The sequence below is a fragment of the Gracilinanus agilis genome, chromosome 6 (assembly GCF_016433145.1).
Source record: "Gracilinanus agilis isolate LMUSP501 chromosome 6, AgileGrace, whole genome shotgun sequence".
Lineage (NCBI taxonomy): Eukaryota > Metazoa > Chordata > Mammalia > Didelphimorphia > Didelphidae > Gracilinanus > Gracilinanus agilis.
Window position 1 is genome coordinate 249,794,532 of NC_058135.1, and position 27,524 is coordinate 249,822,055.

General features: G+C 36.1%; 1 protein-coding gene across 1 annotated transcript in view; it reads left to right on the plus strand.

Moving 5' to 3' along the window:
* ANO3 (anoctamin 3) overlaps positions 1-27,524 on the plus strand; it is a 575,082-nt gene that overhangs the window by 473,825 nt on the left and 73,733 nt on the right. Inside the window, exon 12 of the mRNA XM_044681841.1 lies at positions 4,991-5,051. Within this exon, the coding sequence (XP_044537776.1) occupies positions 4,991-5,051 (61 nt within the window). The remainder of the gene's footprint in view (positions 1-4,990; positions 5,052-27,524) is intronic.

The window sequence follows — 27,524 nt, forward strand, 5'->3', positions numbered from 1 at the left end:
CAAAACAAAAAAAAATATTTGGAACTATTTTTCTCTTGCCTTTGTTGTTATTTTCAAGTGAAATGATCTGTTTTAAGTAGCTATTATAGCAACAATAAGTTTATATTTCGAATGGTCCAGGAGTAGTCATCAGAGGCTAAAAATTAGAATGATGCCCTCCAAAAAGGATACTTATTGTTAGGGTGCTTCTCATCTTTCCTCTTTTCCTAATTTACTCTAATTGTGACAAATTTGGATTTTACTTTTGTTTTTATGATTTAGTGGGACTTATAAGAAAAATTCTTTCTTAGGATCATCTTAAAATGCTAGCTGAGAACTAGAAAGGATCCTGGAAAGGTTCTTATAAGTCAGTTAGTCTAACCCCTCTCTTTTTCAAAAGAAGGAACAATGGACACCAATAGCCAAAACTGAACAGGGATAGATTATGAATGGTTTTACTCTTTATACCACTGTAATAGTTTCTGAGTGCTAACTTACGCACTGCAAAAAGCATATTTCTGAAAGTGTCTAACTAGAATGATGCCAGACAGATTTTAGTTGTGGTATTGGTGTTGATGGTGGGATGATAGTTGTGAAAATGATGAGAAGGAGGAGGAGGAGGAAGAAGAGGACAGGAGAAGAAGAGATAGAAACAAACAAGAATACACTTGAAATTTTCACAGTACTTCACTAATGTTTTCTCATATGATCTGGATACTGATTCTGACTTAGTACTACAATAGACATTATTTCCTCCAGGCAACAGTTGAGAAAACAGATTCAGAAAGGTAATTCCCTTGGTTACATGGCTCTCGTTTTGGTAAGCTACTTTTTTTTTAGGGTTTCATGTGAGTTGTTGGAAACAATCATAGATTAGAGGTGGAAGAGCCTTAAAGGCCATCCAATCTTCCTGGGAAGGAGAAGGAAAAATAAAACTCCTATAAAAAGAAATCCAGAATACATTAAAATGAAAGACAGAATAAACACAAACAAAAATTTAAAATAATACATGACCTTATGGAAAACCTTGTGGTATTAAGATTAGCAAGATTAATCCTCCTAGGAAAGGGCCATAATCTATTATAAGAACCTCCCAGTCTGGTAGGACTATCAAATCCTATATTCCCTTGACAATCTCCTTGAAACCTCAAGCAGAACCACCTCTATACTGTAATAAGACATCATAGTAGAAATTTAGTGGCATTTCTATGACATGTACATATTAAAATTTTTTTGATCAATGGCTTTAGTATTTTTTCAGTCTATTTTTAAATAATAGCTAGAATTTACATTCAACTTTAAGGTTTGCAAAGTGATTTATAAATACTCACTTATGTTATTCTCACAATCCTGAGAAGCAATTGAGAGTATTGTTCCCATTTTACAGATGAGGAAACTGAGACAGAGACTCATCCAGAGCCACACAGGTAGTGTCTGAGGATAGATTTGAAGCCAGGTCTTCCTGACGCCAGACCCGACATTCTATCCACAGCAACATCTAACTGCCCAGAATGATTATGCCAATTCACAACTCTACTAATAACATATTTAATTTACCTGGCTTCCCAGAGTTCCTCTAATATTTGCCACTTTCTTTTCTGAGAACTTCAAAAATAGGAAACATATTTAGTGTGTTTTTTTTCTTATTAAAATAACTATTTTAAAAGAAAAGTACCAAAGAAGAAAAAAAGTGTGTGCGTGTGTGTGAGTGTGTGTGTGTGAGTGTGTGAAAAAGTAAGGGAATTCAGGGACCTCCAATGTAGAACAATCAGACTTGTCTCTATACACATTGTGTGGTCCAGGATTTTAAGTGGTAGAGTAATTCAGGGAAGGGAAAGCTTCCTGGCAGTCCTTTGGTGTCTAAGTACCTGGTGGCTCATTTAGAGAGGACACAGAGTACTCAGCTTTGTCAGAGACATTTCAGGGGCTCATTTTCGGCTATGAAAATGGGATACCAGCCCATGCTTTACTAAATGCCCCCAATAATTCCTTTGTTTTCCCTTCCTCCTCTTCCTCTCTTCCCCTTATTATTTGTGAAGCATTTCAAGTTTTACAAAGTATTTCTTAGGTAGTAAAATAGAGCACATTTCTTATCCAGGAATGGAACCACCTGTGTTTTCTTAGGGGGATGGGTGACGAGGGATGAAGGAAGAGATAATTTTGTTTCTGTTTTGAATCCTGGGGGAGAACGAAGAAGAGAAGTTACAAAACAGAACAAATCACCTCCAGACTTTTGATTCAATTGGAAATGATCTGCTCAACAAGCTAGTGTCTTATTGATTTCAATTTTGCTCAAGTCTTTTGCAGAAGTGAGCCACTACAGATACAAATACAGGGAACTGACCATTTAAAATTAATCCAATCTTCTCCTTATGTGTAAATCCAGGTCCCTGAACACTCATAAATAGTGAACACTGATGAATTCCAATTCATGTGCAGAGTTGTTGACCCTATTATTTGGAGAGAAGTGTTTTATTAAACTAAGTCTGTGTGACTGGAGTGACTCAGTTGGAACTTGGTCCCTAAAAAATCTTCCCTCTTGGTTTTAATTTGCTAAAGTTTATTTTATGTCTCTGTACATATTTTTTTCTTCCTGTGTGACTATTAATAGACAGCATTTATATAGCTCTTTAAAGTTGGCAATGCCCCTGGAAAGAAGGTACTGTAATTATCCCTATTTTTTATGGGGAGAGTGAGGCTTGAGGGGTAAAGGGTCATCCACCTAGGAAATATCAGTAAGATTCAGATTCAGGACTTCCTAACACCAAGGTCAGCATCCTCTCCATAGTGCCACCTACCCATCTCTCAGTTAAACCAGATGGAGAGTCAAATAAGCAACAGTAACCTTTTTGTGTAAATATAAAATTGTCTTGTCTCTAATCCAAGGGTCTTTATAAGATTCATTTTTAGTATGATCATTTGATGCGAGAGGGGGCAGAATTGTATAGGGCAGTGTGCCAACCTTGAATTCTAGGAACTCAAGTCCTGCCTTCTGACTCTGATCTTACTTCACTGGGGCTATGGATAAATGACTTAAACTCTTTGTGACCTCTGTAAACCCTCTAAGATTATAAATTGAATAAAATTTGCTAATCTATATTATTGAAGGGAATTTCCACCACGGGAGTTCCCTTTCAGAATGAATCTACAGATTTAGATTTAGATTTTTTTTTCATGTGTCTCTGTGTGGTAAACCCATTTTCAAGGCAGTAATAGATAGAAATGTTAGATAAGTGGCTTAATCGTCATATCTAGCTTTGCAAATATGCTTTTTTGATTATTCAAACTTCATTCTTAACTGTGTCCTAACAACAAGGTTCTTTAGTACCTGACAAAAGATGATAGGAAAGAAATATATTGTAGAGGCCATTGACCATATGGGGAACCCAGGGATGGTCATGTAGATATGTTAGAATTGGGGAATGTTGGGTAGAAAGTCATCAGTACTGTATTTGTTTTTTTTTTTCCCAACACAAATTCTTCCAGATTGGAGAGACCAAGTATCTCAAGTCACAGACTACATGTAGCCCATCTAGTTGTTACAGAAATTTTTAGTACAATTTCTTAGCAAAAAAAACTTTATTTGACAGACACTGTCAGGAGAGATGGGAGGAAGGGCAAAAAAGAAAGATAAATAAAATTAAATTAAATAAATAAACAAACAAATAAACAAATAAATAAACAAACAAATTGATAGATAAATAAATGAATGAATGTAAATATGGCGATTTGCTTAAATCAATATGTAGCAATATCTAGGAATATTTCACAGCTATTATGACTGGTAAGAGGATTACCCTGCACAGATTTCCTTAGCTGTTTCCCAGCAGGGAAAAAAATTCAATTCTTCTTTGCTTGACAACTTCATCTGTTACTCTAGGGTGATTCCTGTGCAATCCACTGCTTTCAGATGTCTTCTTAATACTTACATTACTATCCACTGTATGATGATATGAACATAGAGTGAAAGAGACTTTGGAAATCCCAATCATCTACAACGAGAGGCATCAAGTCAGGGATTTTCAGAGTTGGAAAAGCCCTTATAGAGAAATGATATTCTATTCCCAGAGTAGCCATATGGAAAACTCCAAATAGAACATTTCACAATTGTGTTTTCAGCAATGACATATTGCTTACAGAATACCTCCCTAGCCTTCCATTTCATCTTTCTAATTTTGTAATATGCCTCCACTTTATAATCTAAAATGTATATTTCTTCCTAATGCTACCATTGAGCTTCATAATTGGGTAGCAGAGTGAAAGAGAAAACATTACAACACCCACACGCACACATACACATACAAATAACAAAAAACAATAATGAAACAGTAAGCATTTATTCAAATCAAGCAGTAAATTCTCTTCCAAACCTCACAGTTACTAATAAGCATTTGACCAAGCGATACAAACATGCTTTTCTGATTGTTCAAACTTCATTCTTAACTGTATCCTAAAAACATAGACTTAAAGGAATGGTAATGCTCAAATCTATTACTTCTTTTGGATGTTGAAGGTTCTTTAGAACCTAACAAAAGGTGATGGGAAAGAACTATATTGTACAGGCCATTGACCATATGGGGAACCCAGGGAGGGTCATGTAGATACATTAGAATTGGGGAATGTTGAGTAGAAAGTCTTCAGTACTGTATTTGTTTATTTTCCCAACACAAATCCACCCAGATTGGAGAGACTAAGAATATCAAAACTCAAACTACATGTAGCCCATCTAGTTGCTACAGAAATTTTTAGTACAATCTCTTAGTAAAAAAGAACTTTATTTGACGGATGAGGAAACAAAAGAAATAAAGAGAAAATGAGGACAAATTTTAACATAACATTAAATATTTTAAAATGTCTGTATAAAGATAACTTCTCATAAAGAGAAAGCAAAAATAAAGAATATGGTTTCTTAAGGGGAAAACAAGGAACCCTAGTGTGTTACCTCAAATGTATCAACATTGAAGGATTGTTTGAACCAAGAACCTCATTCCTGTTTAATTTTTTCTTTTAGGTGACACATTTGTTTGACAATGGAGGGACAGTCTTTTTTGCTATTTTTATGGCAATATGGGGTAAGTTTTCCTTCATTTATTCTCTTCTTTCTGGCAGAACTTCTATGGGATCACAGCAACTCAGATGATAATGTGTCCCTTTGTCAATATTGATGAATCAGTTCAACAAAGAATTTGAATCTGGAGTTTTAGTTGACCTCCTTGTCCAGTATATCTTAAATTCATCCTCCATAAAATAATTTTTTACCTAATCCCAGGGTCCCTCTTGCTAAAGATAAACTTCTTCCAAAATCTGAAAAAAGGCACCCTATAGCATTTATGCAAATAGAAAGATGCTAGAATTTGGGCTTTTTTTCTGGATTTTTTACTCCTTATCATTGATGAATTCTAAAAAGGAGAGGGTGTCTTTGGTCACTTTCATTCATGATCATATATATTTCTGATTTTTCCAGGCTTTATCTATTTAAAGAGTTTAAAATAGGTGGATCCCATGGCCAATATCACATTCTATATCCAGGCTAGCAATAGTAATCTAACAAGCAATACCATTCCATCTCAGGAGTTTCATTTTGTGTTACGTGAGAGAGTGCAAACTCTTTCTGTTTTTGCTCATATTCTCATATGCCCATGTGAGAGGTTTCCTAGGTATTTCTTTTGAGTCCTACATCCTATCACATATTTAGAAAGAAAACTTTCTGTAAACTCATGGAGTCTTAAGCCAATTTGAAGTTTTTAGGTTCTTAGCATTGCTCTTCCCAGAAAAGCAATACTTCTTTCCTTGATGAGGTCATTTTAACCATGTCACTGCTTCCCCCAAACAGCCATCTCTTCCCGGAAAATGGCAGGTGATATGATCCCTTAGAAAGACAATGGATCAGTAGATGTTGAAAAAGCAATAGAGTTGAAAACATATATTTTTTATCATGGTCTTTATTTTCTATTAGCTCAAATATTGCACCAAATTCTTGCCAGCGTAAGGGGATGTGTAGGATGACCAGGATAGTGATGGGTCACAAATATAGTGGAAAAACAAATATCATGTGTCTCCTTTGAAAGAAGCCAGATGTGGTAATAAAACTAGAGAACTGTGTTGAATTGAGAGTGTGTAGGAAAAATGAGTAGTATGAGCTTTGGAATAATTTCTGGCTGACAGAAGTTTCTTTCAAACCAATGAGCCTTTAAATTTCATCACCTACTCTTGTTGAACAGGGTCTTAGGTGATCACTTCATGTGTTATGTTATAAATATGAAATCCTATGATGTCCTTCATTCAGTAAATATTGTCTTTTTTTAAAGAAGGTAAGACTGAGTGTGAGACATCTTAAAATAGAGGATTTGTTTAAGAGAGAATAATAAAAAAAATAACAATACTAGTGGTCTACATCTCATAGTTTTCTATGCGATTTACCCTCCTCATCAATCTATCTATTTATTCTAGTCTCCTTATTTTAAAATCTACCTTGTGTCTACATGACTGTTATTCCCTGAACATCACACGCAAGCTCTATCTGACACGATCCTCGGTGAGAAAGGAAACTCTACAATCTGAAGCTCTCTTTCCCCTGGGTTATATAAATTAGGGATTTAGGATGAGCCTTCAGTGGAATTCTTTCTCCTGCACTCTCCATGTTCTTCTCCATGACTAAGTCATCAGAGACCACAGGGCTGAAGAAGCTGGAGTCTCCAAAACTCATACTGTAAGTGTCAGTTGTATTGTGAAATTGGAGAACTGAAATAATAACAGAGATAATGCTGAACAGACCATCAGTGACAGGGTTAACTTTGCCCAAAACTCTTTGTGCATTGCTAGAGATAGAAAACTATTCAGGACTCCAGGAGGTCTGTGAGCTCATCTAGGATGGAGCTATTTCCTCTAGTACTAAAAATGATAACCTATCCAAATATGCCTATATATGTGGGCAGATATACATCATGCATTTATTTATTCATCTATTTATTTATAATGTATGTCTCCATTACACATGTGTATATAAACACATGTGTATGTATTTGTGTACACACATATGTTGATGTATATGCTTATACATGTATGTATGTGTGTAATGCATATATACAAAAATGCATATACACATACAGTGTGCAGTTGGAGTCCAAAAGTCTTCTATTCACAACCTATCTCTGATTCTTTCTAGTCATTTGATCTTGGGCAAGTCAACCCTGAGTGCCTCTAAGCACCAACATAGGACATGACTGTTAAATTCCAAGGGGTTTTCATTCTATTTCTATAGGAGCCCCCATCCTAGGAACCCATCCTGCTTATTGTAGCTCTTCCTTATGTTTACATGTATTAATGAGATTCAAATTATGGCATGTGTTTTGAGTTCTGACTTTTAAAAAATATATTTAAGGAGACAGTTTAATAATCAACAAATTTCTTTGTGACAAACAAATGACATTTTCAATTTCACTGACAGACAGTGTAGATGTTTGAAAGATGACAAAAGAAAGTGCTTTTCAGTGTGACAGAGAACTCAGTTACATGCTTTAAGATGAACTATAACAATACCTCTGATCCCCATCCATCAAGGAATGACGCGTGTTTACACTTAATTTTTGATTATAATTTGAAGAATGATTGGGAGTCTACAGGAAGATAAGAATCCTTCTGTCCCTGCTGTTTCACAAAATTTGCCAAAGGAAATAATATTTAGTTTCTGTCAGGGAATGGAAACTCCTTCTTCAGTATTACATTGTTCCTCCAAGAGAAAGGCAGGAGGGGAAGAAAGTGTAAGTGCATAATCAGCTTAAGTCCTAAGAAGGAACAATATCCAGATTGGCATCTGAGTTCATCAGAATCAGATAGCTTTGTTGCCCTTGGTTCAATTGTGTTCAGTGCTTGTTCAAACACTTTATACATGAGCAACACTAGCTAATGCAAAGGAGTATGGAGTATGAATTCTGAGCCACTTATGTCATGTGTAAATTCAAAAACAGCCATTTTTCTGATGAGGAGAAGATCAGACAACAGAACTGACAACATCATATCTGGTTCAACATAGTTTATTCTGTTAAAAAAAGGGATCTTTCATTATTTTATTGTTTTTAGAGTGGTTTTACCATTCCATTGTATGGATATTGCAGAAGACACATGTTTACACCTGAATTTAGATTACAATTCCAAGAATGACTGGGATGTGTATTCCTTGGGAATCTATAGAGATATTTGAGGACATTAACAGATTCTACTCTCAGGCCCTCTCCTCCAGTGGACAAGAGAGAAGGGCCATGGTGGTCCAATCTTTAGAAATGTATGAGATGAGAATGAAGCTTTGTTTTATCTTTGTTGCTGAGAGACTGAAATATTCCCATATTCTTTGGAGATCTTTCATAGATGAATTAATATGGATAGATAAGGCATTTGCCTTAAACAATGTTTCTGTGGCAGCTAATGTGCTAAGCACTGGGGATACAGACACAAAGATGACAATCACTGCCCTCAAGGAGCTTACATTCTAAACAGAAGACAGCTCTCTTAAGGGTGCTAAAAACATGGTGGGGAGAAGGAAAGAAGGTAAGGGGAAGGAGTATTGAAGGAGACAAAGAGAAGCAGTTAGAGTCCAGGCAAGAGTGAGATGAAGCACAGCTCGAGTCCTTCTCAAAGTGGTGGTCCTGAGGAGGGAGTCACTAAGGACAGTAGGTTGGCAGTACAGGAGCCGAGTTGTTAATTTCTAAAGCAAGTTAAAAAAAAAAAGTTGCGTTATTGATCGCTTCCCCCAATCCTTCCTTAAAATTCAATTTGAAAGGTTTAGTTTTGAAACACTGGAATGCTACCTCAAATCATTTTTGCTCAAAAGGAAGTATAAAATCAGCTTCCCTAGCCCTCAACCTTCTCCCACTGGTCTGGATTATTTCAGGATCATCTTTTGGGAGACCATAACAGCATAGATTTAGCAATGGGGTAGAATTTGGAGACTATCTAGTGCAGTGGTTCCCAAACTTTTTTGGCCTACCGCCCCCTTTCCAGAAATAATATTACTTAGCGCTTCCTAGAAATTATGAAACTATTTTTTGAACTCAGAATAGAATGTAATACAAAAAAAAAATGTGGCCATCACCATCTCCCTGGATTGCTGCAGAATCCACCAGGGGGTGGTGGCACCCACTTTGGGAATCACTGATCTAGTGCATTCTCCTTTCTCCCACTCCTTAACTTCAATTTGCAGATGAATGTGATCTCCATGAAGATGAAATGATTTGCCTAGAATCACACAGGTTATTAAAGATCCTAGGCAGTATTTGAATCTAGGTTCTCTATGATGTAGCAAGTGCTTTTTGCAGTATTATCTATCTTATCTCCCTTGGCATAGGAGGTAAATCAATAAATTGAAGTCATCTCTAACACCATATTCTCTCCCACCCATCTCTTCTGGAAATATGGGATATTCTAAACCCTATGATATAAAGACCACTGTGTGTTTATGAAGTACCGACATTGATTGTTTCTTACCTGGCTCATTTCTGTCATCAAAAAGCCTCTTGCGGGCAAACAAGTCATTTTTCCTCTTCCTGTACAACAGGAAGACAACTGTTGCAAGTAATACAGTTCCTACGGTGGCTCCAAGAGAGACACCCATTAATACTCCGAAATTTGTTTTCTCTGGAGTGGAAGGAAAAGAAGAAAAAAAATGAATTTATAGATTCATTGAAGAACATAGATCATAAAATCACAAATCTGGAGGTAACAAAGACCTCAGAGGCCATACATATGGCTAACTCCAAAGTCCAGAAGTTGTGTCACAGACAAATAAGACAGATTTGTTTGTTGATTTTTTTTTATCCTCTAAAGTAAAACACAAACTCCTGGGGAATGAGGGTTGTTTCCTTCCCAATATTTTATCCCTACCACCTAGCAAATATTTAATTCATTTAATTCATAATTGTTGGGGACTTTGTAAGAAAGAGAGCATACAGGGCAAAAAAGTACTCAGGAAGCCTGGGTTTAAAATTCTGGTTCTAACATGTGGTTATAATCCTGAGCAAATCACTGTCAATTCCACCTGCCTCCGTTTCCTTATCTCTAAAACATGGATAATAATAAAACCTCCAGGATTATTTGAGAAATAAATGAATTGATAGTTATAAAGTGTTTTGCAAACTTTAAAGTGCTGTCTGCCTGTAAACTGTTATTATTATTACTGTTATTATATTTTTAGTACATAGAGATGCATTTACATGCAATCATTGAAATAACAGGAGTACTACACATACAGGAAAGTGAGCAGCAATAATCCTAATATGAACTAAATTGTATGATTTTTAAATGCATGCTTTCTAAATCAACAATTCAAATATTCACAATTCATATTTATAAAGGTGTAGTGCATAGAAATGGCCTCAGAGTCTAGTACTATGGCTTCCAGTCCTGCCTCTGACACATACTGACAGTGACCCTGAAGCCAAGTCATTTTAAGCTCTTAGTGCCCTGGGCAATGTTCCAAGCAAATCCAAAAGATTTGCTTGCAAAAATACCTTAAAAAGCTAAAATGGTTTTCTCAATGAACTTCATTTTGTTTTACTAAATATAGGGTTTTTTAAATAGAAGTGTTATTTATATTAGCATGTCATTGATTCATTACTATTTTAAGTGAATTCATTTTTTCATTTCAGTTTTTCTTACTAATGATAACTATCAGTAAATATAACCCACATAAACAAAAGACCTTTGGGGTCCTCAATAACAAGGGAGATAAGAAAAACATCTCTAATTTGTCCAAGATACAGCTTTTGTTCATATTGTTTTAATGTTGTCTTCTCCATTAGACTGTAAGAATGTAAGCTCCTTGAGGAAACAGATTGTCTCTCCTATCTGTGTCCCCAGCACTTATCATAGTTCTTAGCACATAGAAGATGCTAAATAAATGCACATACTATTTTCAGCCTGAAACGTTTCCTGATCTGGATAGCAGCTAGTACTTCCCCCTCCCCCCAAATCTGCCATCTCTTGTTGTAAGTACTTTTATGCATAAGAAAATTCCCTAGTGGGATATAAGCTCCTTGAGGTTAGAGACTTTTACATGTATTTCATATGTACACATTTTCTTCCCATTATATTATTATAATATTATTATTATATTCTATATTCTATTCTATCATGTCATATTATATTAATTATATTAATTATATTACATTATATTATATTATATTATATTATATTATAATAAATTCCTTGAGGTCAAAAACTTTCATTTTTATCCTGGTATGCCCAGTTATTAGCACCATACCTGACACGTAGGTACTCATCAACCTCATCATTTTTGCCATGTAATAGTCCATTGCTATACTGTATTTTGCTCCTCCATCAATGCAGAACTTGAACCAGATAATCCTATATCTAAGCTCAGATCCATTAGTTAAGAATTTGGTTGGGTCTCCTTGACTGCAGCACTCTACTAGTCAACAACCAACTCAACAAGCATTTTTTTAAGGATTTGTTATGAACAGGAATCGTTCTATGAACTGGGGACATAAAAGAAGAGTTATGCCTAATAATATTTCCCAACTAACTCATAGAGTTTGTAATCTTATAGATTTGGAGTTGGCAGAGAGTAAAAAAGTTATCTTATCCAAACCTCTAACCTAACAGATGAAGAAACTGAGGCCCAAAGAGATTATTCGACACCTATGGTCATGCAGGTGGTGCTAGAAGCAAGATGCAAACCTAATTCTTCTGATATTTCCACATCATAGTATCCTAAAATACTATAAATTTAAAAAATAGAAGGAACAGAGCAGTAGCTGGGTGGCACAGTGCATTGAGAGCCAGGCCTACAGATAGGAGATCCTAGGTTCAAATCTGGCCTCAGACACTTCCCATCTCTGAAACCCTGGGCAAATCACTTAACCCCCATTGCCTAGCCCTTACTATTATTCTGTCTTGAAACCAATACACAGTACTGATTCTGAGATGGAAGGTAAGGGTTTAAAAAAATATAAGGAACATTAAAGGTCATTCAACCTTAAACTCCAGAGTCAATGCTCTATCCACTATGTAAGGCTGCCTTCGTTATTTGAATATGGTCTTGACTTCAAATGAAGTTCTTTTTATTTATCTGTTTCATTTTTTCCTATTCTATGACATTTTCCTCAACTATAAAAAATAATAATTTTGGTTGTATTGACTTAAAAAGTTAAAAAAAAACGCAAACAAGATTATAGAAGAGAAACAACAAACTGGGGGAGTGGATTTATGACAAGTTTCTCTTGTAAATCCTTATTTTTAAATATATAAAGAACTGATTCAAATTTATAAGAATGCAAGTGATTACCCAACTGATAAATGGTCAAAGGATATGAACAGTTTGCAGATGAAGAATCAAAACTGTCTATGGTGATATGAAAAAAACGTTCTAAATCACTACTAGAGAAATGCAAATTAAAAGGTAATGAGAGACAGTGTGAACTAATGGATGGAACTCTGACTTTAGAGTCAAGAAGTTCCATTTAACTAATATCTATTCACTGTGACAATGGGACAAGTCACTTAACATCTCAGGCCCCAGGTAGGACTCCAACAGAAGTTATTGAAGCATTGCCAAATTCTATCAATAGAAGGAGTTTTACACCCATGGGAGCTCCCTGTGTCAGTGAAATTATAGGTCCCAACCCCTCAAAAAAGCCCCACCCATAACACAGAAAGGAATGATATTAATAATAATTGGTAGTTTGTATTTATACACTAAATTTCTATGATTTAGAAAATCCTTTGTATGCATGGTGCTAACCAGTTTCAACATGAGGAAAACCTGGCAAGTTTTTTAGTAACCAAAGGAACAGGGTTGCATGCATACTTGAGGTGGTTAACTGGTAGAATGACCAGAATGTTGGCCTTGTAATCATCAAGTTCTGTATTCCAGTCTTGCCTCAGACACTTAAAATTAACTTTAGGTCTTTCAGCAAGTCACTTAACTTCTGCCTCAGTTAACTTTTCTGTAAAACAAAGAAAATAATAGCATCTATTTTTTCGTAGTTGTAAGGATAAAAAGAGAAGATATATGTAAAGATCTGTGTCAACTTTCAAGTATTATTTAAATGCTAGCTATTGGTGGTGGTGGTGATATAATCATCATTGTCATCATTAGTAATAGTAGTAGGAGAAATATACTTACTTTCTTGAGATTCAGTGTTCGACACAAGTTTTGAGATTTTGGAAGCATCTGCAACATGTTTTTCTGGTAGACCTAGAGACTCACTTGAGTCAACAAAATTGTCACTGGTGGTCAACTCATTGTCAGTAAGACTGGCTGGTTTGGAATTCTGGGAGGAGGCTGGGATTATATTGAGCTCAAAAGATTCGATGGATTTGTCATCAGAAGAAGCAATGACTTCCTCTGTGGAGACATCTAGGAAAAGATTAGACTTAATGGTTGAAGTTGCTGGAGACTCTGTCACATTGCCCTCTCCTGATCCAGAAAAAAAGTCAGGTTCGCTGAAAGATTCAGTGGAATCTTCAGTGGAATCATCAGTGAGAGGTTCATTGTAGTCTGACATTTTAGCCTCTCCTGATCCAGAGGAAATGTTGATTTCAGCTGATTCGTTGGAATCTTCATCATTAGGTTCATTGTAGTTCGACATTTTGGCCTCTTCTGATCCAGAGGAAATGTCAGTTTCACCTGAAGATTCAGTGAAATCTCCATTGAGATCTTCATCACGAAGTCCATAGTAGTTTGACATTTTGGCCTCTTCTGATCCATAGGGACTGGCGGTTTCATTGCTAGAAAAAGCGAATTTATTGGAGTTTAGCATTTTGTGAATTTCTGATGAAGAGGAAGTGTCGGTTTTGCCTGAAGATTCATTGAGATCTTCATCGCGAAGTCCATAGTAGTTTGACATTTTGGCCTCTTCTGATCCATAGGGACTGACATTTTCGGTGAAAGATCCAGTGGGATCTTTAGCGAGAGGTTCATTGGAGTTTACCATTTTGGCATCTACTGATCCAGAGGAAATGTCAGTTTCGGAGGATGCTTCAAAAGAATCCATCCCAGAAGAAATGTCAGTTTCAAAGAATATTTCAATAGAATTCTCATTTAGGAGAGATGCTTTGTTTTCCTCATGCTTTGAAGGACTAGGGAATCCTACGATGAGCCAGTCTCCAAGTCTAGACTCAGTGGTGGGTATTGCTGGAGCGTTCAAGTCATGAAATTGTTCACTTGGCATTGCTTCTTCAACCTCTCCTAACCTAGAGGAAACATCAATGTCAGCGGATGCTTCAATAGAATCAATTCCAGAAGAGCTGCTGATTTCAGCAGATGCTTCAATAGAATCAATCCCAGAAGAGCTGCCGATTTCTATGGATGCTTCAATAGAATCAATCCCAGAAGAGCTGCCAACTTCAGGGGATGCTTCAATAGAATTCATCCCAGAAGAGCTGCCGATTTCAGCGGATGCTTCAATAGAATCAATCCCAGAAGAGCTGCCGACTTCAGGGGATGCTTCAATAGAATCCATCCCAGAAGAGCTGCTGATTTCAGCGGATGCTTCAATAGAATCAATCCCAGAAGAGTTGCCGACTTCAGCAGATGCTTCAATAGAATCCATCCCAGAAGAGCTGCTGATTTCTATGGATGCTTCAATAGAATCAATCCCAGAAGAGCTGCCAATTTCAGGGGATGCATCAATAGAATCCATCCCAGAAGAGTTGCCAATTTCTACAGATGCTTCAATAGAATCACTCCCAGAAGAGCTACCAATTTCAGCGGATGCTTCAATAGAATCAATCCCAGAAGAGCTGCTGATTTCAGCGGATGCTTCAATAGAATCAATCCCAGAAGAGCTGCCGATTTCAGCGGATGCTTCAATAGAATCAATCCCAGAAGAGCTGCCAATTTCAGTGGATGCTTCAATAGAATCATTCCCAGAAGAACTGTCCATTTCAGAGGATGCTTCAATAGAATCAATCCCAGAAGAACTGTCCATTTCAGGGCATGCTTCTTCGGAGTCTCCAGAAAAATCTGGACTCATTTTACTTAAATCTATAATGATTTTCTTCCCAGAAAACACCGAAGAGTCAGTGGACGATTCTGCTGAGAATTCTAATGACTCTGAATCTTGGCTAGCCTGGCCACTGGCTACCAGGAAACTAGCCAAAATTAACATCACCAGGATTCTGGAAGACATTTTGGACTCCTTGAGGAGCACTGCTTCTTTGTTGTTTTTATTTTTCTTTATTTTTTATTGTAGCACCTATAACAAAGGATGAACAAAGATTGTCAACTGCCACAAATCTTTCCAAACATGTCTATCATGAAATTCATGTAGTTATCTCTATTAAATGGAGAAGAGTAAAAGGTGCATTGCATTTGAGCATATTATAATAGAAAAGAACAAAGAATTCCACCCCTCCAAAATCCTTTTATTGTCAAAGCATTAAAAGTAGAGAAAATTAAGGTTTTCTCTATTATCAATCAACAACTATCTTTTGAGTCTATTGTGTCCTAGGCTCTGGTAGTACAATGATGAAACAAATTATAATCCCTGTTCTCATAAGCTTGGAGTCCAGCCAGGGGAGACAACATACATATATCTACAAAATCAATATAAGGTGATGATGGAGAGAGTGGTAGCACCAGCTTGGAGGAATAGCAGTCAAGGCAACCAATACTTACTGTTTTGAAGAAAACTAGGAATTCTATAAGATGGAAATGAGGAAGAAGAACATCCTAGGCATGACTGATAATTGCAAAGGAAGAAAGAAGATTGGAATATTTTGCATGAGGAACCTAAAGGTGACCAGAGTGGCCACTGTATGGCAGTGTCTGGGGGGGGGGTGGAGTGGAGAGGGAAAGAGGAACATTAATGTGAAATCAAAATAGAAAAGTAGATTATGGATAGTTTGTGAAGGATTTTCAATTTCAATTAAAGGAGTTTATATTTGATACTTGCAACTGGAATTAATTGCATGGAGAAGTAACATGATCTAATCAGTGCTTTAGGAAAAATTTGTTTTGTCAGCTGACTGGTGGATGGATTAGAGAACTAAGAGACTGAAGTATTTGGGAACTGATTAGGTAACTTAGGTGAATGATGATGAAAAGTCAAGGATGGCACCAAAGACAACAATCTGGATGCATAGGAATGAGCCTGGGATTCGTTGAGTATTGGAGATAATGAGTTCCACAACGGATATTTTGAATTTTAGATGCCTGAATCATATCCAGTTCAAAATGTCAAATAGTAACAAATAAACTAAAATGCTATAGACAGGAAATATAGATGGGAAATATTGGCACAGGAAGGGGTCAAGTTATAGAAGATAGTGCCATTGATATATGGAGATGAAAGATGTCTCCAAGATCATTTGTTCAACTTCTCTCTCATTTTTAGAGGCAAATGAAACCTAGAGATATTAAGTCATTTCTCCAAGGTCCTAGTTTTCAGAGGAGTTTGTGTGTGTGTGTGTGTGTGTGTGTGTGTGTGTGTGTGTGTGTGTGTGATGGTTGAGGGGTAGGGAAAGGTATTTGAAACCAAGTCCTCTGGCCTATGAATCCATTGTCAATACTCCTTTAACTATACTCCCATTTCCACCATCATCACTGCCATTTAAGTGGGACACAATATATGAAACCTTATCAATCTAGACTCCACAATTTTCTGATATTTCAATGAGTCATATTAATATGTGTTTACCATATTTGGTATAGTACATACTTGTTGTGAGGAAGATTATGTAGTATTAGTTGCATATAGTTTATATGGTCCTAGCAGGAAAGGCTGGAGCTATACTATCATAGCTATACTATGAAGGGATCATTAAATTCACTATAATTTTATTTCATAGCAAGTGTCTTTCATACAGCTCCATTCTACTCTCATATAATCCTAATTGTTAGGAACTTTCTCTTTGTTTAATTAAAAGTCTGCCTCTTTCAGTCTTCCACTCATGATCAGAGTTCTGTCTCCAGAGTTTAAACAAAATATAGCTTTCTGCTCTTCTTCATGTCTGCCCTTCATAAACTTGAATAAAATTATTCTGTCTTCTTTTTTACATGCTAAACATTCTCATTCAATTTGTTTTTGTTTATAAAGAAACCCTCCTAAAATAAGGTTTTGAATCCCTTTGCCATGTCACCCAGTATATTCCATATATGTTATGAATCATCTTGGTTCTTCCTAAAGCATAGCATCCAAAACTGAACCCATCCTGTGACTGACCTGGCCCAGGAGGACTACTTCACCTTCACTCTTAGGGGTACTTTTATTAACTGCCTTGTTGATGTAGTCAAAGAGAGCTTATGCATTCTTTGGATGCATATACCATTGCTGATGCCTCCTGAACTCTACACGCGCGCGCGCACACACACACACACACACACACACACACACACACACACACACCCCACTATCAATTCCTCCCTCTCCAATAGAAGCTCAAGTATGAAGGACAACCATTTTTGCTTATTCCCATCAACTCCTTACTATGTAAACTCTTAAACAAAGTGTAGCTCTCTACATTTACCCTTTAAATTTCTTCTTTCTGGATTTGAACCTTCCTTCTAAATGGATGACAACTTCCTGGATACTGATTCTGTCAACTAACATAATTACTCTTCTGACTTAAAACAATTTCAAATTGTTTCAAGGATTTCACCACTTTGTTTGCATGCAGGTAAATATAACATTGCTAATTAGTTGCAGCTATTCATTAAAGCTCTCCCTCTACTCAAAAATCTCATTTAAATTTTAATTAGAAATAGTACTTGTTATTTCACAAAATTACATTTCTTAAAATGGAGCATTGTAGTTAATGGAAAGGCCATTGGATCTAGAAGCCTGGTTTCTAGTCTTCTCTGGCACTTATAAACCTTGAGATGTCTGAAATTCGTGTAACCATTCTGTGCCTTAATTTCCTCATCAGCAAAATGGAAATGATAAAACTTGTTCTTGCTACCTCACATGACTATTACAAAGAAGCAACTTTGTAACTTTTAAAGTATTAAATAAGTGTAATATTTTGCTATTTTTTAAATTCAAACTTCTCATTAACTTCAATTGGCAACATAATAACAGAAAATTTAGTAGACAAATTCATAAGATCTGGGTTATAATGTCAATTGCCGTGCTCAGCAACTGTGACCCTGAGCAAAACATGAAAATAATACTGATTCTGCCTCCCTACAGAGTTATTGTGAAGAAAATATTTTGTAAAAATGGAAAACCTTATGGAAAATGAACTATTTTTGTTAATAAAATGCTAAAGAGAAACCAAGATTTTAAACATGGTAGAAATCTTTTTTTTTTTTAAACCCTTACCTTCCACCTTGGAATCAATTCTGTGTATTGGTTCTAAGGCAGAAGAGAGGTAAGGTCTAGACAATGGGAGTTGTGACTGGTCCAAGGTCATACAACTAGGAAGTGTCTGAGGCTAGATTTAAATCTAGTACTTCCAGTCTCTAAGCCTGACTCAATTCACTGAGTAACACAGTTGCTCCTGAGATCTTAAAGACATACAGAAGTATTGTAAGTATACTTCTATCCTTACAAATGGGAAACTAAGGACCTCCAAAGTGAAATAATTTATACGGTCTCAGCACCTAAATAGGGAAAGAGGTAAGGGAATACCTACTTAAGTTTCATCGTTCTCAACCCACTATTCTTTCCTATACAACAGGGATCATCAAACTATGTCATACAGCCAAATCTAGCCAGTTGTCTTCTTGTGGACACATTTTAACTTTTTTCAAATGAAGTTATATATATTTTAAAGCTGTATTTTAAAAACATAAAAACAATTCTTAGCTCATGGGCCATGGGCCATTGTTTGCTAAGCCTTGTATAGTATATGACAACCACATAATACTTTCTGATTGTACTTGCTAATGATAATAATAAAATATTGACTATTAAAAGATTCCCTTAGTTGAAATTTTTTTCTTAAATAATTACATGCATATATTTGTTAGTCATTAGAAGAGATAAGTTAGGGGAGAAGTCTGGTGCCAGCTTCATTTCCCCCCTCATATCCTCTATAAGTCAGGCAGTGGGAACAAAATACAGAAACTATTGTTCAGATTTTAAGTCAGTCAGAAGAAACAAGATACAGAAACTATTGTGCAGATTTTAATACTAACTGAGTAGAGAGAGCATGGCTAAACAACCAGACAATTTTGCCTTAGAGTTCAGAAAATGCAGATTCATACCCTGACCCTGATATCTACCAGATGTGTGACACTGGGAAGATGACTTAAATTCTCAATTTCCCAGCAGCCTTCTAAGTCTATAAATTTCATATAATGTATTGACTTGCAAGAGTAGAAAGAATGCCCACACTGGGAGTTCCCTAAAATGTTTAAGTGAAGATTCTGAACCCTTTCCACCTCTTCCATAATCTCTCCTGGGAATACTCTCTTGCATCTCCCCAAAACTCTTAACTAAGAATAATAAAATGCTTATCATATCAACCATAGTAGTCACACAGTAGCTATTCTGTATACTCTCCCACACACATACTCACTGACTAACGTGCTTTCTGCCTACCTCTTAGCCTTTCCTTAATCCACTGGTCCCCAGAAAGCTGGGAGAATCAGAGGACCTTGGTTCAAATCCTAGCCCTAGTTTAAATTTCTGTACTGTCCATTTTGATCTATGTGATATTGAGCAAATCACATGACCTCTCTAGGCTTCGGTTTCCCAAACTGTAGAAAAAATAAGTTAGGTCATGTGGCGTAAGAAACAGAATGCTTTAGGAAGTCTTCAGAGGACTGATGCAAATTCTCTAAACTAGTGGTTTCTAAAAATTTTATTTCATCATATATACACATGTAAATTTTTGAGCATATAACTACACTCATGTAAATGTGATAATAGATAATATTTATATATCCCTTTAATCTTTTTGAAATACATTAATCATCTAAGTTTACCTTTACAAAATCCCTAAAAGTAGGTGCTATTGTTATTCAAATTTTACAGTAGAAGAAAGGAAGGCAAATGGAGGGAAAGTTATTTTTTCTGGATCATACAGTTAATAAGAATCTGCAGCAAGATTTGACCTTGGGATAAGAAATAATATTTTTCTGACTCTAGGTCCAGTAATGCAACTACTGAACCACCTAGCTGACTCTATATTTACTTATTAATAAATTTTATGGCTAGCTGGGTAGATAAATACTAGACGATAAGTAGATGGATAGACAAACAGATAGATAGATAGATAGATAGATAGATAGATAGATAGATAGATAGATACTGGAAGTGTTCCCCATTTCCTTCTCTAGTGTGTTCCCATTTTACAGATAAGGAACTAAGGCAAATAAGAGTTAAACAACTGGCCCAAATAGCTAGTAAATATCTGTAGTAAATATCACATAGCTAGTAAATATCTGAGGCCAGATTTTAATTTTGATCATCCTGATTCCAGACCCAATGCTTTATCTACTGTACCACTTAGCTGCTCTATATATTAGTTCCCTATATTAATAATTATGTATATTACATAGTTTGTCCCCATAACATTTTAAGTATGAGATAAAGATAAAACATTTAATCCTATTGTCAATAAAGAAAATAAAGGAGACATTAGTACTATAGTAAGGGAGTGACATGATCAAACTGTGTTTAAAAGAAGTGATTTTACTGTTGGATTTAGAGTGGTGATAATCTGGAGGTAGGAGATCAGTTAGAAGTCAATTGCTAGGTGAAAGAAGATAAGGGTCTGTCTTAGGTAATGACCCATTGAATAGAAAGGAAACAATTAGCAGAGATGTTATAGGGTAGAAATAAAATTTAACAATCCCTTGAATATTTGGGAGATAATATAAGGGTACCTAAAATAGAGGCAGGAAAATTGGAAGATGGGCAGGTTTAGAGGAAAATATAAATGTAGAGAGCTCTGTGGTGACTATGGAAATCCATTTAAACATTATCCTATTTTGCATTATTTTGACCCAAATGAAATGAGGAGGGGTGGTTCTTCCTCATCAGTCCCCACCCCACCCTCTGAATGATGCCTGGGAGAGATATGAAATGATCTGAGACAAAAGTGAATTTGCTGAGGGCTGGAAAGGGGAGAGGAATTTTCCCACTGATACCTATATAATTACTTCTATGAGTGATACTTAGATGGGGACTGCCATGAGTGATAGATACCCATATAAGAAGTCAACAAAATTGTGAGGAGAGGGCAGAGAGAAGAGAATATTGGGGAATAAGGAAATACAAAGTAGTGTTGAAAACATATTCTAAGATCTGTTAGTATTAGAAATCAGAGTAAGATGCATCTTCCCCTCACCCCTATGCTTGATCAATCCTAAACCATCACGATAAAGCCAGGGACCCGCAGTTGACTCCAGGCCCAACTTTGTCCTCCATATCTCTAGGCCCAAAGAAGTTACATTTCAAAATTTGCAGAGCTTATGTTAGTCTAAGTCCCCATTGATCAACTTAAGGGAAAACACTATGCCATAGTCGTCTATGTCTCTTTGGAATAAGCTTAACAAATTTGTGGCATTTGTTGAATTTAAAGAAATTTGTCCTTTTAAAAATAATGTACCTTGATTCAGATCTGGTCTCACACCCTTCCTAACTGTGTGAACTTAGGCAAGTCACTTAACCCCCATTGCCTAGCCCTTACCATTCTTCTACCTTGGAACCAATAAACAGTATTGATTCTAAGATGGAAGGTAAGGGTTTTAAAAAAAAGCGTTCTAAGAAAGGGTCCATAGGTTTCATGTAGGGTGTCAAAAACACACCAGGTTAAGAACCTTTACAAATCTAGCAGAAAGTCTTTGCTAGTCCTAAACCAATAGGAATATTCCAATTCTAGAGAGGTAGAGAAGGGAATAGAAAGAGAGAAAACTAATAGAATGTAGCCCTACCTTCCCAAAAAGTAGCTTCTTGTGACCAGGAACTGATTGCTCTAAGTCTTTTGAGTCCTTTGATTATCTAGGTCAGTAATTCCCAAAGTGGGTGCTACTGCCCCCTGGTGTGTGCTGCAGCGATCCAGGAAGGCAGTGATGGCCACAGGTGCATTTATCTTTCCTATTAATTGCTATTAAAATTTTAAAAAAATTAATATCCAGGGGGCTAAGTAATATTTTTTCTGGAAAGGGGTGGTAGGCCAAAAAAGTTTGGGAAGCACTGATCTAGATTGTTGTTTTTGTTTTGCTTTGTTTTTTTAAATATGAGCTATAGTTCACCTAATTTAAAACTATACGCAAAAGGAGTTATTTCTGTAGCCTGGGATAAATATGAAGCAAACAGAAGTCATGTAGACTCTCGTTTTATATTCCAGAAAATGATAACTATCTAGGAGGTAGTAAAGTGTACTGAAAACCTTACTTTTGACATACTGCTGCGACTTATGTAAGGTCCAAACCTTTTGGAGACTCATTTTCCTCATATATGAAATAGAAGAGACCTCTGAGATTCTTTATCATTCTAAATCTTTGCTGTCAGGTGGATTCAATTCTGTTTTTGACTCCTATTACTTGTTTGACCATGATTAAAATACTTAACTTTCCTGGACCTCAGATTCTTCTTTTGTAAAAATAAAGAAGGGGATTAGATCAAATAGCCTCTAAGCCCTTTCTACCTCTAGCTCTATTATTCTACAATTTATTATGGAATGAGCTTAGAAGTCATCTACTATCACTCTTTTGATGGTATGGATGAGGGGATTGATGATTTGAGAAGCCAAAACAAACAAAAAGCCCAAACAAAAATCTTTGCCCTGCTTACAAAGATAGTACATGGCAGATGCATACTATTGAACTCAAGTTCACCAAGTCTGAGTCACAGTTTCCTCATCTATTAAATGAAAGAGTTAGATTCAAAGACCTCTAAGGTCCTGTCAAACTCTAATTCCAGAAGAATATAAGCTGCCTGCCAACAGGACTGTTGAAACACTTAGCTAGCTAAGTAGAGATCTCCTTATGCAATCAGCATAGTTGAGAGTATCTTCCTAACATCTCATAAAAAATTCACTGAAAAGGATTTACCCTTAAGAACAAAAACCTTACAAACCTGCAGTAGTGGTCTTAACATTCATAAAATAGCTTTCTCACTTTTCATTTCTTTTCTTGGTAGAAAAACTAAAAGATTATGGGAAATTGTAGAATATCTGCTTCTTTTTAGGTAGGAAGTGTAGGATAGGTGCTATGTCTTTATCCTATGAAATCTATAGCAGAAGGGCTGCATGAAGGGCTGGTGAAAGCCCCTCCATTCCTCCCACTGAAAGTTTAAAGTAAGAAGCAGTGGAAATAAAGACCATTTATTATGAGTTCTCATTAAAGAAACAAAGAAAGGCTCAGCCTGAAGGAAATAAAAAAGTCAAAATTGTCACACAGATAAGATGGAACTTTTTTTGTGATACTGAATCATAATGCTTGTAATAATTGTAATAATTATGAAAAATGAGGGTGCTAAAATCCAAACCATGGTAATAGAACCAAAAAATATCATCATAAGAAGTCCTCAGCTGCCTTCTATTTCATCCTATGAACCTAGAACCTCTTCTACATAACGTTTCCAAAAATTGGCCTGAATGATCATTGTCTGAAGACCTCCAGTGAAGAGGAACCCAGTGAAGAAAAATAGTTGTCCAAATAAATAAGATTTTTAAAACAGTGTAGGCATGTGTGGATGAAGGAATTGGTTTAAACCAAGAAAACATTTATTAAATATAAATAATTATATTAGACACTGATGAAACAAAAACAAAAAATAATGTCTGCCTTTATGGAGCTTCCATTTTACCAGAATCCTCATAACTGCCCCAGAGAGAAGCACACATGAGAAGTAGTGAATTTCAATCACTTTGCTGACGATCTGCATCTTCCTCTGGATTCAGAAATATCAGGAAAGCATTAAGACAAAGCCATTTGTGAGGCTGTTGTGCTGCCCCTCTATTTCGTGTCCTAGAATTTCCTAACTGTCCAAGTAAAATGAGAGTTATATTATTTTTTCAAATTTCATTATTCTAAGATATCTGCTATTAGGTTCCTGAAATGTCTGATTCTAAATAGGTTTCTAGACTAGATCAGAAATGATGACTTCCAAAATAGTGTCTTTATGGATTTTGCATGGTGGGAGAGGGAGCAATGCTGACAAAAATTTTGTACAAAGCAGACAGGCCTAAGTCATACTAAGAGATATCTATTAATGAATTCTTTAAGAACTGAAGTTAACTAATTCCAAGTGAGAGGAAGCCTTTGTGTGAAAAACACTTGAGTTCAGGTCCTGACCAGAGTCAGGCTCTGACAAGCTGTTATAACAGTCATAAAGTCCCTTAACCTCCCCATGCTTGGGCAACTAAGACTATGAATAAAAAAATGAACTGCTGATCTTCTTAGAGAATTTCTTTAGCGAAAGTTCTATAAACCAGTGAACTCCAAGCAAAACACATGCTAAGTTCTCAAAGAAATAAGTAGGTAGTAAGAGAGAAGAGAAGGATTGTATCTTTAAAGGATCTTGGGCCAAGTGGCCAAACCAAAAAGTTCTAGAACAAGTTTTAATGAGAGCTATAATTCTGGCCTTTCACCTTTTATTGTTCTATATGGAAAAAGTTACCTCAAAGGTCACATATTCTGAAAAGGAAACTAGTAATCTAAAAGTATGATCTAAATAATCTTAAGCAAATGTTTAGATTGTTACTTCATAATACATTTTCTTTTATAAGTGTCTACGTCTTTTCTAGTTTTAAGTCAATTGTCATTTCTTATTTTTTTTTCATAGATCTTGTCTAAGGACATAGAGATTAACCTTTGTTTTTTTGCAAAATTTTGGCACATTTGGAGTAATAATTGAAATTTTGGAGAACTTTATTATTCCTTAATATTCTTATGAAATTCTCCAATGAAGATATATATATATATTTTTTAAGATAGAATACATATCCAAATCCTTTCTTTATAATATGACCTACATAAAAGTTCCTAAATATCTATTTCCATAAAATAAAAATAAACATTCTCTTCCTCAGAATGCTAGCTGCTTAAGAAAAGTAGAATTAGAAATAATTTGGCTGAGAATATACAATTTTTTTCTGGTTTCTCCCATGTTTTTTCCTGTAATTATTTTAAAACTTCCATTGAGATCCATGGGGTTTCATAAGCTCCTTCTCAATCGCTCTTAGCTTCTAGTTCTCTGCCCATCATAGGTTTTCATCTCAAACTGTCCTTTCTACAGATTTACAGATTCTACAGAATTCGGTAGATGCTACAGACATCTCAAGAAAGGTCTCCACCATTGGCCTACGAACTCAGGTTCAATCATAGACTCCCTCAATTTCCTTCTTTCCTTTTTCTTTGCAAGGCTAATCACAGCCACCGTATAAAATATGAGTTGTAAAGTGAGTTAGTCAGTGCACAAGAGCAGATGTTTGCCTCGGTTTGGGTGATAACCAAGTTGAATCCTGAGTTGTGATTGTGGTTAATTCATGAGTTTAAAGAAGTAAATTAAATAAAGGAAACAAGCAAGCTAGACCTTCCAGGTTTTAAGAAAGCACTTACTTTGAGTCCTGTGGAGTGTCTGCTAACAGATGCTGAAGGAGAGACTCCCGTCCTCTAGTAGGAATGTGCCAGAGAAACCAAATTAGGTGCAACTATCTCTTGCCCATGAAATGGAGCACCCAAGGAACCTGACTGACCTGCTCCTCGGCTGTCAGGTTTGGGAGCTCACCTCAGCGAGCTCTTAAACACACAGATACCACACTAGTAGCACTCAAATAAAAAACCTGCACCTTAGAATTCTGGGTAGTAGATGATTATCTCTCTCTCCTTTTTTAAAATTTTAGGCAAATGAGGAGCATCCAATTATTTTCTAGTGTTCTAAGATAAGATAACTCATAAACGCAGGACTATTAGTTTGGAAATCCAACCCAATTGACAAGGTGTCTTAGGAATTCTGGACACAAGCTGAGGGTGTATGTGTTATCTCTTTTCTCTATCTCTGCTTCTATCTCTTTTTTTTTAACCTTATCTTCCAACTTAGAATCAATACTGTGCATTGGATCTAAGACAGAAGATCAGTAAGGGCTAGGCAATGGGAGCTAAGTGACTTGACTAGGTTCATCCAATTAGGAAGTGTCTGGGGTCAGATTTGAACTGAGGACTCCCCCACCCCCCAATCTCTAGACCTGACTCTTGATTCACTGAAACATACAGTTTCCCTCTCTATCTCTCTTAAGTTTCTCTCTTTGGAGTCAGACGATGTGAGTTCAGATTCTGGTTTTGCAACTGACTACCTATGTTCATTTGGGCAAGATTATTTACCTGTATGGGCATCAGTACTTTCATTTGTAAAAAGAAAATGATTAAACTAGGTGATTGGTAAGACCTCTGCCAGCCCCAATATGTGATCTTAGGGCAGGGAAAAAAGATTTCTTCAAAATAGCCTATTCTTGGATGAAATACAGACCAACCTAGTGTCATTATTTTCAAAATAGTCTCATGTATAGACTTAGGACTTGGTATGTTCGTGAACACTCAGTACCTTCCCTTGGAGATGTTCAGTTGAAATCTTTTCAAATGGATTCATTAACATGAGAATTCTCTAACATGGTTGGTTGCATCCCATGGGATCATTTGTATGGATAATTATGTTTGTAAAGGTAATAATAAATTCCACCCATACTTAAAAGTATGATTGTATGTTTCAAGATCTGAAGACTGTAAGCATAAATGTTAGATGTGGAAGGTTAACATAAAATATGATAAGATATAGGAAGGATTTTGCATAAAATATTATCATAATATATGCATGAGATAATAGCTATTACTATGAATGTGCGTTAAGAGATATGTGAATTGGTAAAATGAAGCCAGACAAGGTAGCAGAGTCCCAGAAGAGAGGAGGACAATGGAAAGGCCAGGGGTGGTTAAGGAAGAATGATCTACCATCAATCCGAATAGTCATCATAATAGCTAATTCATTGATGTTCAGTCCTTTCAGTCCTGTCTGACCCTTTGGGACCCCATTTGTTATTTTCTTGGCAAAGATACTGGAGTGGTTTGCCATTTCCTTCTCCAGGTGAGAAAACTGAGGCAAACAGGATGATTAAGTGACTTACCCAGGGTTATACAGGTAATAAGTGTCTGAGGCTGGATTTGAACTCACATCTTCCTAACTCTGGGCAGTGCACCATCTAGCTCATGATAATTGCTAATATTTATATATTATAACATTACATTTCTTAATACCATATATGTTCATATAAGATACATAAAACAATATGAATATAATCTACGAATAGCAGATGATCAAATTTTGTAAATTTAAGAACACGTTGTAAATATAAAATATACAATGATGAGGGCAGCTAGGTGGCACAATGGATGGAGTGCTGGACATGGAGTCAAGAATTCTTTTCCTCAGTTCAAATCTGGCCTCAGATATTTATTGGTTGTGTGACCCTGGGCAAGTCACTTAACCCTATTTACTTTAGGTTCCTCATCTTTAAAATGAACTGGAGAAGAAAATGGAAAACTGCTCTAATATCTCTGTAAGAAAAACCCCAAATGGGGTCACAAAGAATTACAACTAAACAACAACAACAACATCACATTATGTAATATATATATA